Source organism: Sinohyriopsis cumingii, chromosome 2 (assembly GCF_028554795.1).
Source record: "Sinohyriopsis cumingii isolate HCF-2022 chromosome 2, ASM2855479v2, whole genome shotgun sequence".
Classification (NCBI taxonomy): domain Eukaryota; kingdom Metazoa; phylum Mollusca; class Bivalvia; order Unionida; family Unionidae; genus Sinohyriopsis; species Sinohyriopsis cumingii.
In genome coordinates, this window is record NC_142962.1 from 152447988 (window position 1) to 152465644 (window position 17657).

At 34.5% G+C, this 17657-nt stretch overlaps 1 protein-coding gene across 3 annotated transcripts in view; it reads left to right on the top strand.

Moving 5' to 3' along the window:
- Positions 1-11132, top strand: part of LOC149806102 (small G protein signaling modulator 3 homolog) — a 105385-nt gene extending 94253 nt beyond the window's left edge. The window contains exons 20-21 of one of the 3 annotated variants that reach the window (XM_089950994.1): positions 3175-3313; positions 6893-7032. In XM_089950994.1, coding sequence (XP_089807120.1) covers positions 3175-3310 — 136 coding nt within the window. In that variant the 3' untranslated portion in view covers positions 3311-3313; positions 6893-7032. Of the gene's footprint in view, positions 1-3174; positions 3314-6892 lie in introns of those variants that run through there. The other 2 variants (XM_089950996.1, XM_089950995.1) reach the window with 2 other exon arrangements.
- Positions 11133-17657: the final 6525 nt, after the last annotated feature.

The following is a 17657-nucleotide window of genomic DNA, read 5'->3' on the forward strand; positions in this document are numbered from 1 at the left end:
AATATAGTAATATGAGTGATGGCAGTTCCTGACCTTCTAAATAAAGTGACCAATGCTGGTGTCTGCTAATGTTGTCAATACCTACAGAACAAGTTTCTATGGTTCCATCATATCATCAATGGAGGAGAGCATATGCGTTGGTCGTATTCTATTTGACTAAGTCTGAAGGAGGTCATGACAGTGCTTGTCTAGAAACATATCCAGCAAAATTGATACCCCTGCCAATATGATGCGAGGCCATTGACCTAGGTCACGTTAAATGTAATGCCTCGTACAAAATCTGGTTTTATTCTGTGAAGTCCTTTACAAACATAGTGATAAGAAGCAAAATTCATGAAATCTGTGCCATCACATTTATTGACATATAATACTGTTAATTGACATACAACACTAGTAATACACTCACATGTTCCCACTTACACTACCTCTCATGATGACAATAACATGAAGTAATATTAATAGAACTGATTCAAGGCCAGTTATTCAGCTCTCTCTTTGAGTTGTACAGTTCTGTAATTGCACTTTATTAGGAACTCACCAAAGTCAAGTTTTCCCACCTGTATCCTGATCTGAATTTACCCCACTCCATGAATATACTCAGTTATCATCCATAAGTCACCAATTCATGAATTAGCGTCTCAAAAGTGGCCATTATTCAATGTCCCAGAATTCAACACTATATCTTTGCTTTTCCTGCTCACATTTGTGATTCTCTCCTTCACCTGTTCATACACCTTTACATTTCCGGCTCACATTCCAGAATCTCCCCTGCACCAGTCAGAACTCTCAGCAAGGTGTCCTGTATCTGTACTCTTCCTACTCCCATTTTAAACTTGCCCCTACCAGCCAGAATGCTCGGTAGTGTCCCTCTGGTGGAGTTCCACACTCCTATCTCTGACTGCTTTATATATTCCCAAAACACGTCAATGTAATATGAAAACTTGCTTTCTATATGGCACAGGCTACTTGCAGAAACACATGCTTTTCCTTACAATCACAATGTCAGTATTGCGCAGTGAGTATATCCTGTATTCACCCTTCATAATATGTTATGCTCAAACTGTTACTTTGATGGGTTTTTGTGACAAACACAAAATTATATGTACTCATTGCGGTTCCAGTGTTTGAGTGAGGCTGTCATAGCAAAAAATGTTCACTTGTCAAACAGCAAAAAACCTGATTATGTGTAAATATTACAATTTCGAGGCTGTAGAATATCATGGCACTTTCAATGTTCAACTCGCTGACAATTGAATTAATATACCTAACTTAACAGTGTAGCTCTCAATTTACCAGTCTTCAGATAAGTTAATTGGCATAAACTGCATTTAATATCTCTAGGTTACAGATGTAGCATGTAACCTTCAAATAGTGTGCTGGCATACACCACATTTTTTGTGAAGAAATATGCTAGTGAGGCTTCAGTGCTGGGAAGCAGGTACAAAGTACTTCTTACTTTACATTAATGCATATTAGAACCTGATCATCATTTGCCAAAACTGTTAAAGTGGTAAATAACTGAACTTTGATTTAAATAATGGGATGCATTTTTCACCATGTTCTTCTTCAAAGAAAATTGATTTGTGGATGAGTTTTGTTTTTTAATTTATGTTTTATCTGTTGTATGTTTAAAAATTATAATAGCAGGTACAAGATCTGATGGTTTTATTTCATTGTATTATTTCCATCATTCATTTCATTGTATTCAATTCCATCCTTCGAAGAAAAAATATTTCATTTTTGTATTAGACTGCTTTGCAGATATTGTGTGACACATGAAATCTGTTTATTGTTTCTCATAATTGGAGGAATTTGGTGGATGAAAAAATAAAATCCCCTTTCTGATGACCTGTACAGAAAAGTTCATTCTTTATTGGCATTGTCATCTCCAAGTTTGGTGTTCCATGTTTAATTTCCTTACATTTCTTCAGCTTTTACACATCAGTAAAATGTCCTTTGCAGCATTTTTAAACATTCCTGAGAAACCTGTTGGTGACATCTGCCAGCATTAGTGTCTGTAATTTCTTTTTGATCGTGTCCCAACTTTTGTATTGGTTGACTCTTAAGTTTTGCATTTTCATAAGATGTATTTTCCTAATTGTAGTTCCTAGTATTTACAACACATGTTGTATAAATTAAAGTTTTAAATATAGTTAAAACTTTTTAATAAGTCATATTGGTACATGTTTTCTCAAAAATATTTATCCATCTTACACATCAGTATGGGACCTTTGAAACCTTGCAAATAAGTTGATGAAATATTAAAGTGAATATGTCATTATTACATGAGATTAATTTTTCAACAGCTATTTAATTCTGTTCCATAATTTTTTTACAAATTAGGTTTATTATACTGAATTTGATTGATTCCAGTGTATGTGTGTTTATGGTAGATGCATGTGGGTTTGATTTTTCTAAATATATATTTCATAACTTTGAGTCCTTTGTTATATTTATGTGTGAACTGTATGCTTGATAACTGTTGGATAACTTTTGATGTTTTTCTTTTTGTATGTTACCTGTTAGTTTGTATGCAATTTAATATTTATATAATATTTATGCTATTTGAACTGTACCAGACATATTGCAGCATTGTTTATTTATGATGAATGTTAAAAATTAGTTGCAGTATAACTAAACATTTTAAACAAACGGATTGTATAACACATATTATTAGTATCAAATGGATTGTATAACACATATTATTAGTATCAAATGGATTGTATAACACATTAGTATCAAATGGATTGTATAACACATTAATAGTGTCAAATTATTATATACTCTATAATACATTCATGTAATATTAAATTAACTAGCTTGCTAACTAGCTAGCTACCCATAACTTTAATAGTATTTTTTTGCCAGTTCATCTAAATAGCTAATAATACTATGAATGGCTAATGAATGTCTGCATTATAAAACCTTGTGTTAATAAATATTTAGTTAACTAGCTTGATATTGTATAATGAATTGTACATTTTTCATTGCCTTCAGTGCAAGAATTGCTTTAAGAGCTTTTCAAGAGCCAAGCTGTTTTAAGTAGCTAGTCAGTCATCTAATTTATATTCAGCGCTTTCTCAAGTTTTTTCACTTTCATCATCTTTTTCTTGATGTCATTTGGTTGTGTGTGGCTTTAATCTAAATGTTGTGTTGTTTTGTGCTCTGTTGCAGACTTCTGGCCCAGTTTTCCTTAAATCTGTCAATGGACAGGGAACTCGATAAGCCAAAGACCCTGAGCCGCAACCTGCTAAAGGAGGGGGTCAGAGATATGTTGATCAAGCACCACCTCTTTAGCTGGGACCTTTAAGCAGTATATAAAATGCAGTTTGTTTTAAAAATATAGTCAAACCTGTGTATAATAACAACATATTATGAAGATGTGGTTATTATATGCAAGTAAATATGTTATGATTTATATAGAAATTTGATCGATTACATACGACCTTATACACAGTTGGTTTCACATATGCATATGGGCTCTGTAACATAGTTGACTGTAACCATTATGTAATCATTATTGTCACAGTGCCAACATTGGTCCAGTTGAATCAGGTCTGGATTTGATCTAATGATTTAGTGGTCTTATATATAGATTTAAACTAGCTGAAATAGTGGTTACATTTAAGCCTGTAACTACAGTTGCACACTTATTTACAATCTAGCTCCCCCCCACCACCACCACCCCATCCCTCCAAGGTATGGTCCCCATATGACAGCCTTGGTATTTTATTGTAATCATTTTCCCCCTATATGACAAGCTCAATGTTGTATTTTGTATTTGGTCCCCATATGACAGCCTTGGTATTGTATTGTAATCATTTTCCCCCCATATGACAGGCTCATTGTTGTATTGCATGCATCTGATCCCATATGGCAGTCTTATTGTTGTATTGTATGCATGTGGTCCCTATATGACAGGCTCGCTGTTGCATTATATGTATTTGGTCCCCATATGGCAGTCTTATTGTTGTATTAGGAATTTGGTCCCAATATGGCAAGTCCAGTTTTACATTATTTACAAAGTTCTTTTTTATTCGACATTAGAATGGGAAAAAGGGATGCTTATGACATGTTTATTTGCTTTTTATAAACATCATGTGATGTTAGAACCATGGCTTAAAATCTCTGCTTTTTCTGTTAGCACATTTTCAGGGCTGTGTTATCAGATAGTACTGCAATTAGCACAGTATTAATGTTGTGTTATCAGATAGTAATGCTATTAGCACAGTATTAATGTTGTGTTATCAGATAGTAATGCTATTAGCACAGTATTAATGTTGTGTTATCAAATAGTAATGCTGTTAGCGCAGTATTAATGACATGTTATCAAATAGTAATACTGTTAGCACAGTATTAATGACATGTTATCAAATAGTAATGCTGTTAGCACAGTATTAATGACATATTATCAAATAGTAATACTGTTAGCACAGTATTAATGACATGTTATCAAATAGTAATGCTGTTAGCGCAGTATTAATGATATGTTATCAAATAGTAATACTGTTAGCACAGTATTAATGACATGTTATCAAATAGTAATGCTGTTAGCACAGTATTAATGTTGTGTTATCAAATAGTAATGCTGTTAGCACAGTATTAATGACATGTTATCAAATAGTAATGCTGTTAGCACAGTATTAATGACATGTTATCAAATAGTAATGATATTACAGTCAGCATTTGATCCATTATTATGTAACCCTCACTCTTGGAATGTAATTACCTGGTATTATTACAATCTTACTCAGAATTATTTGATTCCTTTATAAATGTCAAACCATAACTCCCTGTGTCCATCCAAACTTGTATACTTTGGTCATCAGCAGTGTAATGTTGTTCAGATTTGTGTGTTGAATATAACAAGCACAGGCAGCTACAGATATACATCTTTATTCTGAGCTATACTGCATACAGAATGAATTGCTTAGTGGAGCTTGGGAACTTTTTGTCCATTAGACCTATGCTGACAGAGTTCCAATACACAGTTATAATTGAGGGTACCATATCTATTTACAGATGTTGAAAATAAAGAAGGGCTGTTTGATTTAAACAAACATGGCACACAGGGAATAAAGTTTTTTTTATAGTATATATGCTAGGTTACTTAGATTACTCAAACAGTTTGTATGAAAATGATAAATTGTAAATATGTTGACCACTCCAACATTAAAAGTGCATTACATGGATCACAAGTATATTTTATTAAAACAGCCCTAAAAAGTTTCTTCAGAAATATTATTTATCACATTGATCACTTAAATATTAAATTAAATTGCAAATATACTTAAGTCTGGACTAGAGTAAAATAATGATATACTAATTATAACAATTTATTAGAACACATAACTTGATCATGACACTACACCTCCATCTCACGAAAATAGCATTGAGTTAACATTGCAGTTGCCGTTGATGTTTTCCAAATGATAAAAATGTGCATGTCTGAAAGAAATTATGGTTTGAAACATATATGAAGGGATTAAATAATTGTTAAGTTAGATTCTAATGTCCAGTGACTCAGATACAAGTAATGGTCAGCTGATAATCTACATTACAATTAAAATGTAAACAAATGCCCTTTACATCCATAACATAATGATTCAGGAGCACACTCAAACATCCTTTTAACACATTAACCCCTAGCGACGAGTTAACGTGGCAGGAGGTAGTAGCCTACTGCCGAGCTCTGTAGCATCATGGTCATGCATGATACACTAAAGTGGGTGGTATTATAGTAAGGTAGACAGATGTAGCTCTACAATGATACCAAATAATCTGGAATATCTAGTTGCACTACAAAATACAGATTAAAAAAACCTCATTTTTTGGACCCAATTTCTTTCTACCCAAAATTCGCGCATGGTTGGAATCCGATTTTGTGTCCGGATTTTAGACTTTTTGGTCTCAGATGTAAGGCACACCGGTATGAACTGCAAACAGACAGATGAACCTTTGCAAACAGTAGGATAAGATGGGCATTTGGAATAAAGAGTTGTCTCAATACAAAAATAATGACTCTGTTTAGCAAAAAAAAAAGAATCCAATTTTTACCCTTCTGCTCATGCGTGAACCAAATAGCCAATGAAAAACGACGTTTCTAACACAACTAGACAGTATATTAGTGAAAGATCACCTGGGATTTGTTGTTTTTGGATATATTCAGAAATAGCTTTCAAAATGTGTTTCCTACTCGATTTTCAGGTGAAAATGACAAAAACCTCCAGGGGTTAATGTGTTAAGGGACAATCCATTAGGGACATTTGTTTTAGTTGTGTCCTTTATATACAAGTGTCTTTTTATGCGGAAGCCTCATAAAAACTCACTGTATTGCAACAGGTACATGAACAGGTTTCTTCCCCTCTGCAACTAGTGAACTCTTAAATTAGCATGTAGTTGCAAAAGACATAATCATGGAACGAGAGTCTCCAAATAATAATGCAAGCAGCGTTTCAAATTTTTCTTAATGTTTGACTTTCTGGAAACTTGAGACTAACATTTTGGTATGCATTTTTTACAGATAATTACCTACAGTGATTTGAAAAAATGGCCAGTTTGTACAGGAATGATTTTGAAAAAGTGGCCAGTTTGTACAGGAATGATTTGAAAAAGTGGCCAATTGTGCAATCTTCAGCTACGAATGAAACTTCTAACTTAGCTCTTTTGTCGTCAAGCTTTGTTTAGTGTCTTTGTAGTAAACTGGATGGGTAGACACTTTGCACCATGTTGAAATGGACTTGGACATGGTGACCAGGGTACTGGTGTTATGCACCTTCCATAAGGTTCCCATCAGGAATGTTATTGGAGACAGATAAAGAGAGGTTATGCTGCATATTACTAAGTGAAAGCTAGCTACTAATAATGCAGATATTACTTTTCTAACTTGCAGGCTTCTGGCTCAGTTCTCTTTTAGCCTATCCATGGACTGGGAACTTTCTAAAAAAGCTGATGCTACACGACCGGCACTGAAAGATGGGGTGAAGGATATGCTTGTTAAACATCATCTGTTCAGCTGGGATCTTTAGCCTCTCCTTTGCCTTTTTCTGCTGAAATGTGTCTAACATTCATCTCTAGCCACCTTATGCATTGCTTAGCACAAACTCATCTTTGGAATGTCCATTTTCAGATAGGGTCATGTTAGTAGGAGTTTTTTCCCATTTATGTTGTCCTTAATAACTGGACAGAAGTTCTCTATCGATCGATGTCAGATATATTAGTTTTAAAAGTAGTATACCAGTATCATCTATACTCATTTATAAATCATGTCCAACCACAGACTGCATAGACCAAGATTTACAATTGCATAATGCACTGGCAGATCTGGCTCTATGTTGTTTGTTATGATTAATCAGTAGAATAAACAATATAGTCTCTGATCTGCTGGTGTATTATGCAATGGCAGATATGGGTCTGTGTTGTTTGCAGTTGGACCTGAGTTTTAAGCAAGTATATATGGTAAATCATAGGGTACAATAGCATAAAGAAACAATTATACAGTGGAATTTTTCATTTGGAACATTTAAAGTACATGGAATGTATGCTTAAAATTCACAAGTTTCCCAGGGCATTGAAGTTGGATAAGAACATCACTATGAAAGAGGTTTTTCAATCCTGCAGAATCGGCTCATTATCTTGAAGAGAGTTCAACACTTCCATGTTATTTTCATGATGTTTAAGTCATATACTAAATAAAGTGCATTATCTCGGATTGAATATACTTTATTTAAGGGGACATAACATTAATTGTCATGAAATAAGCAGTATAGTTGTAGATCCTTCTTTGTGAAGTAAATGAACTTAATATCACCTAGATTTGAAATGAATTGCCAAAATCTTCTCTCTTAAATATTTATGAAATGTGTAGGAATTGTGCCAATTTCAATAGAATATTGGAATCCTTGTAATGAAATTTCAGTTATAAAAAGTTAAGCAAATTAGTGATGTTCTTTTCAAAGTTTCCTTGGGGTGTAAGGACATTTTTGTTTCCCCTTTTACCAGTCAGTGAGTGGTGAAATGTAGAAATGTATTTTGCTACATTCTCAGTTCAGGCCCATGCAGTTGAAAACTACTGTTTGTAGAAACAGTTAATAGGATCAGTTCAGACTTTTTAAAAAATAATATCACCCTAATGTGATCACTTTTGATTGCTCTTTTGATCAGTGTTGGTCATTGGGTATAGCATGGAGTGCATCTTTCTTTGATGTTGGTTGTAGATCAGAGGTGAAGCCTAGTGTATTATTGAGTTATTGAGATGCAGTTTTAAGATAAATATAATATGTTGCCTGGTATTAGACCATTCTTTTTAAAAAAATTTGCAGTGAAATACAAAAACTTGGATCTACCATGAACATGTGCTAGACCCAATGGGTAATGTTCTTAGTTGTTTTGCTCAATTATTTTCTTCAAAAAAAGTTATATAGACATTGCATGTACAGTCAAATCAAATTGTTCTACCTTTACTTTCATTACTTTAATATACACTGGTTCCTTGCTATAATTCCCCCCAATCCCTGGTGTAACATGAGTATCATACTGGCTGAAATTTAATTTTGAAATAGCTATGTTTATTATCACCAATTATGATATGATGTAGTTTTAAATTACACATAGTCAGATGTTACATAGCTATGTTCATAGTGTGCCACATAATAGGGGAGTTTTGATTTAACTTAATATGTCTTCCCTGAGTTATAGTAAATGTACTGACTTTTTAGCTCATCTATAAAAAGTAAAGGAGAGCTATTTACTTGCCCTGACTTCAGTGTCCACTCATACAAAAGCATGTACCAGTGTGCAGCCTTATTGCATCTCATCCATTCTTTCTTCCTAGGTGCTAGGTAACAGTTTGGAGTGGGTTTCATAGCACCTGCCATCAATAGAGGTAGCTGAATGGGCCCATTTTGAATATGCATGTTTAACATTTGTACATTCTTGGTTTGATTTTTAGTTTAGCACAGACTTAAAAACTTTTATACATACTCGGAGTCTTGAAACTTGGTAAAGGGCTAGGTCTTAATGAATTCAAAAGCCTCTTTCAAAGGCAGGTCACTGTGACACATATTTCATGCTGCTTCTACTGGTGTTTTAAGTCTATTTTTTAACCTCTGTTAATGCTTGAATCATCCAAGCAGATAATTGTATGCATATCAATTAGCATCATACCCTGACAACAAAAGACCACTTTGATGTAGATTTTACACTTATTTAAGTTTTTCCATTTAGCTTTTGACAACATGGGCTTTTTACACCCAGTACATGTATTGTTATATCAGAATCAATAAATTGAGTGGCAGAATGCTTTTTGAGAAATACTACAACTGCATCAAAAAAGTTGGTTATTGCGACCTATATTTCATGCTTATGGCTGTATTCATGATGTAATCATCAAACAAAATGATAGTTTCCACCTTAATTACAAATGTATCACCCCCTGACTTGTATTCACATTTTGTGGGCATAAGTTTAATTGTTGTATTTAGCTTGTGACCACATAGTCTTTTTGCACCCTGTTAAGTTATTCTTGGAAATGTGAAGTTTTGTAAAGGAATACTTGCTGAAGATAGCTACAACTTCATCATGAAAGCAGGTCACTTATACATTTTTTTGTTTTTTAACTGTTCATGATGGTATCAGTAAACAATATGACTACATATATGTTAGTCCCTCACAAATACAAAGAAAGTTCACTGTGATCTACATTTCACATTTTATTGGACCAGGTTTAAGTTTCTGCATTTAGCTCATGACCAGTTTTTTTTTCATATATATGCACTGTATATAACTTCCAATTTAGTATCATGAAGCTTGCTTGAGGTGATGGATCTTGATTTGCACTACTCCCACATTGTAGAAATAGGTCATTATCACCCGTATTTTATGCTTTACTAAAATTTTGTATTGATGTTAATTTCTCTGACACTTTTTATTCATGATCAAAACATAAAATTTATGATGATATGCATCTGTACAATTGCCACACCCTTAAGGCAGAATAAGTTCATATTCTATCTTTTACTGGCTTTGGTGAAGATTTTATCCTGTAGTTTGTAGCCAAAACAGCTTTTGGTATGCCATGTACATAACATTCTTATTAGAATTATGAAACTCGGTGAAGGAATGGATCTTGACAAGTACTATTATTGCACAAAGAGGTTGTTGTAACCTATATTTCATGCTTCATGGACTTTGTTTAACTTCTGTTTAAAGTTTATTTATTAGGTGGTTTTTGTTTGAATTATAAAGTATGATAATTGGATGCATCTCTGTTAGCTCTACACTCTAACTAAAGAAGCCATTGTGACCCACTTTTTATGCTTTACTAACTTGAGTATTTGCGCATAGCTCATGACCTCAGATTTTGCGAGGAGATCTACATCATAGCCTAGACAGGAGATCCTTTCTGGCCAGTTCATTAATGAAATAATTGTTTATTTTATGTTAAACTGTCCAAATTAATGTTAAAGCATGCATTTCATATGATACCTCAACTTAAGAGTCTAATTAAGGTACTTACCGATGCATAAACTATGCTTCTAATACTGGCCCATGCACCAGAATTACTCAAAGACTGTGATTTGCACATTGAAAAATCTGGCTTTGAGGGGTTGACAATGACAATACCTTTACAGACAGATTTTAAGAACAGTGATTTAAAAAAGTAAAGCTCTAATTTTAATATCAAGAGAAAGAATGTTTTTTAAAAATTGTTTTATGTTTTTTATGTGCTTAATGTCATATCAGCACAATACTATTTATGTGGTGCTAATTAAATTACACGTTTAAAAAGATATAAAAAAATTACAAAATGAGATGTTGAATAGAAATTAGGACCATAATTTTCTTTTCTGTGTGATAAATAATATTTACAATGGCTGGAAACTACTAAAAGTTGTAATAGAGGCAAGCAGTGTAATTGATCACATTCTGGTTTAAGTTCTAAATGTTACTGCAAATCAATAAATCATTCATATTTTCAGTATAATACACTAATGATGCAAGTTACATGGCTGTTACATGCACTTTACATGGTTGTTATATGCAAGTTACATGACTGTTAATTGTTAGAAGTATATGATCATGTGCAATATTTATTTTCATGATAGTCTATTGTGAATAAAATGTAAAATGTTTACCAGTATTGTTTGTATTAATTTGACTGTAAGAGCAACCAATTTAGAGCCTAATAATTAGAAATTACTTAGTCTTTATGTCACTAATGTTGACTCGTCTTTTCTGTCATGTATTTCCTTTGTTATGAATCTATGCTTTTAAGATAAGTAACTTGAAAGAGTGAAAAGCAACAAACTTTGTAAAATGCAACAGATAATTTATTTCCTTAGAATACAACATGAAAATGAAGGAAAAAAAGAACTTATGGTATTGCGAATTACAATGTAATTCCAAAATAATCTATGAATTACAGACACAAGTCCTAATAATAAAAGCTCTGAATAAATGTTATTGGAAGAAAAAAATTAAATCCAATGCTGAAAGTGTTGATGTGCCTGTGATGACTCACAAAGTGTTGATGATCCAACAGTCTTTTGTTGGATCACAGTAATACAATCCAGGAAGAAATCCTTATTTGAAATTTCACTGTAAATTCAAGTCTCTATTTCCAAGCATGTTATTGGCACTCTTTTGTATTGTCAAAGAAGAAATTGAATAATTCCAAGTCAAATCATATACACAACATTAACTTGTTTCAGATGTTATAGCACAAATGAATAATCTTTCAAGTAACAAGATTATATAGTATTCTGCTTTAACCCTGTCACAGTATTTTCTACAACAAACCATTACCTAATGGAAAATAACCTTCTAGAAACTTCTTAGTGTTTACAAAATAAAATGTTATAATTAGGAAGGCTGTTGCTAAAATTATGATATATAACCTGGACTATGTCAGGCACGCCAGGTAGATTGTAGGGGAATTCAATAACCTAGACCCAGGCCTAAATAAACATGTTTACTTTATTAATAATGATCCTGATGTTACACTGATACACATAGAGAATATTTTAGCTATGTATTAGTTGTTTACAGAAAGAAAAAAACTCAATTCAGATCAAGTATAAAATAAACTTGATTTGGGACAAGGTTAAGTCTAACATACATTGTTACATTACAATCGCATATAACAAATTTAAAAATGCAAACTAAATATACATAACACCTTTATCTTCTTCCCAGTGTAAAGATCTAACTTCATTTGCTGGAATACATTATGATTGTATTGGATGTAGACCAAAGAATTAAACTTTAGACCAACGATTCCTGGCCTCCACAGAATAATCAACAGCGAAGTTTTTAGGTCTCTTTGCCCACCAGTTTTCATCAAAATTGATGAATTATCAGTATGCTGACTTCTGGTATTCAGTAGTCACATCATTAAGATTCCTGCATGCTGACTTCTGGTATTCAGTAGTCACATCATTAAGATTCCTGCATGCTGACTTCTGGTATTCAGTAGTCACATCATTAAGATTCCTGCATGCTGACTTCTGGTATTCAGTGGTCACATCATTAAGATTCCTGCATGCTGACTTCTGGTATTCAGTGGTCACATCATTAAGATTCCTGCATGCTGACTTCTGGTATTCAGTAGTCACATCATTAAGATTCTTGCATGCTGACTTCTGGTATTCAGTGGTCACATCATTAAGATTCCTGCATGCTGACTTCTGGTATTCAGTAGTCACATCATTAAGATTCTTGCATGCTGACTTCTGGTATTCAGTAGTCACATCATTAAGATTCCTGCATGCTGACTTCTGGTATTCAGTGGTCACATCATTAAGATTCTTGCATGCTGACTTCTGGTATTCAGTAGTCACATCATTAAGATTCTTGCATGCTGACTTCTGGTATTCAGTAGTCACATCATTAAGATTCCTGCATGCTGACTTCTGGTATTCAGTAGTCACATCATTAAGATTCCTGCATGATGCTGAGATCTCTCTTTAAACTGAGAGTCTGGTAAAGCTCTGTACAAGTGATTGTTTCTAACATGTGTCACTCATTTGTTTTTTTTTTTTGCTTCTTTGTTCGTTTTGTTCAGATATACCATCTGAACCATAAAGTCCACTATTTGCATATAAATGATAAATGTATTTAATAATATATTGTAAAAGTATTAGAATGCATTGGTACAAAACTTACAAAATGTTCCCCTTTTACTTTGTGTCAGTCTGACAGTGTGCAAGATTTTCATGCAGAAGTACAACCATGTAGTTCCTATACAGATTTTATGTGGTCTGTAAATTTTATATATATGTATATATATATATATATATATATATATATATATATATATATATATATATATATATATATATATGATAATTGTGCATCAGTGTGGTCAAAGCTTTTATTAAGAATGCTAATCCATCAACCAGTCAGCAATTTTACCAGATTTTTGTCTGACCATTACAGCCATTTATATTAATCTTTACCTGGCATTCATTTAACATAGATGTCACTTAGCTGCGTGAAAGGTCTGGTTAGGGGCCGTCCATTAAGTATGTATGCATGGGGGTGGGGGTAACCCAAATGTATATGCTTGTGTGAAAGGTCTGGTTAACTGAGACTGGTAACATGATAAAACAATTTATAAGGCTGTCAGAAAAAATTCTGAAACTTTCTCCATGAATCTACCACTTACAAAGAAGACGTTTATTGATTTGGTAGATTAAATCGAACTTTTAACAAGGCACTGAGATAGTGCAAAGACGTGTATTTTTAATACAAAATCGGGTAATGTTTGATTTGCACATGTTCATTTTATGTTTTCATTTTAACACAATTGATGTCGAAAAAATAACATTTAATTTGCGCCACTGCTTGTTTTTATGCCATTGTTGGCACCATGTCCTGTGACTCGTACAATGCTCACATACGTAATTTGTTCGAAAATTATATACAAGTAATCATTAATTGAATACTTTGAGGCATAATTTGCCCAAGGACTTGAAATTACTTCACTGACACAAATTCCGATTTATGTTGTAACCTCATGAATGCATCTATATCATAAATCAAGCATCACCTATGTATCCATATGATCTCGAGACTTACTTAAATCAGCCAAAACTTCAAGTCACTTTCAACAAACTGATAACTTGTCTCAAAACTGAAATTGAGAAACTATCCAGTAAAAGATAGCTTAAAATCAAAACTTGGGTAAATACTGCATTTCCGACACGTTTTCCATTTAATAACACTAGTTAGTCGTAATGTATTTGTTGATTTTAAAATGCTATCATTAATAACTGAGCTACAAAAGACGGATGATCTCTCTCTCTCTCTCTCTCTCTCTCTCTCTCTCTCTATATATATATATATATATAGGGGCCCCGAGTGGCCGAATGGTCTAAAGCGCTCTTCGTTACGGATCACTGCCATCTCACCTGTCTGCGGCGGTTCGAGTCTAAGATTCAGCCAATGTGGGTATGTGAGAAAGCTTGCCAGTAGCTTCTCGTGGGTCGGTGGTTCTTTCCGGGGTTTTCCCGGGTTCTTCCTCCACCATTAATACTGGCCGCCATGTATAGCCTATCGTGTGCTGAAAAATGGCGTTAAACCCCACAACAACAACGAGATCCATAACAAGATACATTTTGGAAAAAAACTGCGAAGCTTTCAAAGTAACTTGGATGCTCAGTTGAGATGTTCAGAATGGAAGTTTGGTAAATTGATACAGAGCAAATGTGAATTTTAGTGGTAATGTACCAGGGCCATATTTGTTATTAAAAAAGTCAGAAAGTGAGCATGCTAAAAATTAAATTTTAAAATAAAAAATATAAATAAAGAAAGAAGCAGTTCGGGAGAAGGAGTTTACACCAAAATTAATGAAGGAGAACTTGATAGACACAAAACTGAGTGACACAGACCACATGATCCAATTAACACAAAGCACATTTGCTCTAAAGTGCTGACTACTTTTGAATCAGCCTGCTGTAAATTGTCTTTTTTATGAGCTTGGAGATAATCTGGACATTTCCCATGTTAGTAACTGTTTTGGCACTTCAGGTCTTGGTTTGAGAATTTGGTTTTTCAGGTGGTTGATTGTCATGAAAATAGCTTGTATTCTAGGGTCATTACTAGAGTCGTCTTTAACTCATTTGACCAAATGTTTTTCTAACACTGTTTGCCTCATCTCCATTGCCAATATAATAAATCTTAGTTTGGTTAGTAATCAGGGTATCACTCTCAATCACGATAATGTTACAGACTGAACTTTAGGTTTTATTTGGTGGGAAAGATCAGAGAAAACTATTATTAAGATGATTTCGTCTTCTTGTTAGACCGCTCCTTTGGCCTAGTGGTTAGAGCATCCGCCTCGGATGTGGGAGGTCGTGGGTTCGATCCCCGGCCGAGTCATACCAAAGACTTATAAAAATGGTATATGTACTAACAGCTGCCTCGCTTGGCGCTCAGCATTAAGAAGTTAGTGTTAGGACTGTCGGCCTGGTGTCAGGCTAATGTGACTGGGTGGGACATCATTTCATCATGTTTGATGCCCCAGTGCTAGACATCACTATAAACTGCCATACTGCAGACATCGTAGCGATATGACTGAAAAATTGTTAAAGCTAAGTTAAAAATCCAAATCACACGCACAAACTTCTTGTTAAAAGACGTGGGGAAATTTTATTTTCCCAACTGGACAGATGAACTGGATCAAATCAAGATTCCTCGGATGCAGGCAGCGAAGACGTACTTCGCAGCTGTTTACCAAAAAAGTGAAACCTAATCACAAATGACAACCACTAGCTTACGAATGGAGCCGTTGTGTCTCCATGTGCATCAGTTATATTTCGAGATCACTGGCAGGGGTTTCATTTTTTTAATTGAGCACATTGGGATACCAAAGATTTTCCGCTCAGGTTACGAAGGTTACAAATGAGAAGTACACAGCAAAGGATTTATACAGCCAGTGGGTGTTTCCCTTTGGAGATAAATTTTTTTATATGTCCTTTTGTCTGTTCTGCATATTGTTCACGAGTAGTTGTTTATTAGGAAAAGATTGCAGACATAAGATCTATAGATATCCACATTCTTCGGAAACGGAGATTTACATAATCAAAACACCAATAAGTATTACTATGTGCTTTGACATCGTTCAATAAAATTTTATAATTTCTACGCCCCAAATTTCGGACCCAAACCGAACAGTGTTAGTTACCAATTAATAGGTTAGTTAAGATTCCATCTTAATAAAAACAAGAGTAATGCTTTCTTGGCTTTTGGTATTGTATACTTTATCGCTTTCAAAATCTTCTGGTCTAAAATAATGGGATTTTTTTTTCTCTCTTGTGATTTCTGCTGTAATGCTGTCTTTCTTGTAATGTGGTATCTGAAGTTAATATAGGCCAGCAGAATCATTTGCCACTTATAAACTGAGAAAATTGGGTCTTGCAAAAAAAAAAAAAAAAGAAAGAAAAAGAAGCAAAAAACAATGTGTATGTGTAATATTTTATGTCAAGTGGAATACGAGACCCTGGTGATTATAGAACCCTTGTGTAATTTTGTAATGATTGGAAGTTCGAAAGACATAGATTCAACTTAGGAGAAAGAAACACGTTGTTGACATGTGTCACGTGCCCCCCCCCCCCCCCCCGCGGAATTATTACTAACCCCCGGAGAAGGACGGACAATTTAAAGGTTAAATAGCTCCAAGCCACCAGTCAGCAATGCCGACGGTCTAGGTGTTAAAATATAAAATAAGGTGAAAGGCATAACAATTCAATGAACTATGTCAAGGTATTCCACAATTAGAGGACAATTTTTAAATGCAATTGCTTCCAATCAATACACGACCTATCCAAATTTCCAATTATTTCATCCCGCGAAATTATAGGTGAGAGTGTTTCCTTCTTTGTTACTCTTCTGTAACTTCCGCCTTGTATTCCTTTCGGTACTTCTGGTACCCTTGTTTCCTTTTCCTGACTCTCCTTGTCATTATTTCCGGTACCCTTGTTTCTGTCTCCGACCCTCTGTGTCGGTACTTCGGTACCTTCGTTTCCGTCTCTGGCCCTCCTTCCTCGCACAAGTGCCTATCTCTATGTGCTCTCCACGTCTTCTCTCTAATCTTCGGGTGGCGTCCGATCGCACCCGGAAAGCTTCCTCAGAAGTCTTTGTTACAATTTCGTCCGAAGTTCCATGAACTCCCTTACCCACCCTTTTAACGAGTGCGCAACTTCGGCACTCGGACCTCATTCTAGTGTCTTCCCTACGTCTTCTCTCGCCCATTTCCAGAAAACACACTAACTCTTTCACAATGACTAGTAACGGAATAATCTCTGGCTGCGTGAGAAACCCGCCCAAAATTCGACTATCTTAGTTCTGATTGGATACCGGTGGTCACCTTGAAAACGGTCTGGGTTGGTATCACTGAGGTGTCAAAATGTCGGGTTTCCGGCCTCTTAGCCTAAATCGACCGGTGACATCACTGCAAACAACCAGAGTTTCTCGCTCGCGGCAAGGTCCTTCAAAGGAAGTAACCGCGAATTTGACCGTAATGCAGTTGCTAATTCACGAACAAGTAGTCTCTTTGTTTCAGAATCAGACTAAAGTCGTAATATTATATAACACATATTGACATTACCCAAAGTACTTTGAATTACGAATTCTATCAGAAAACATATATAAACATG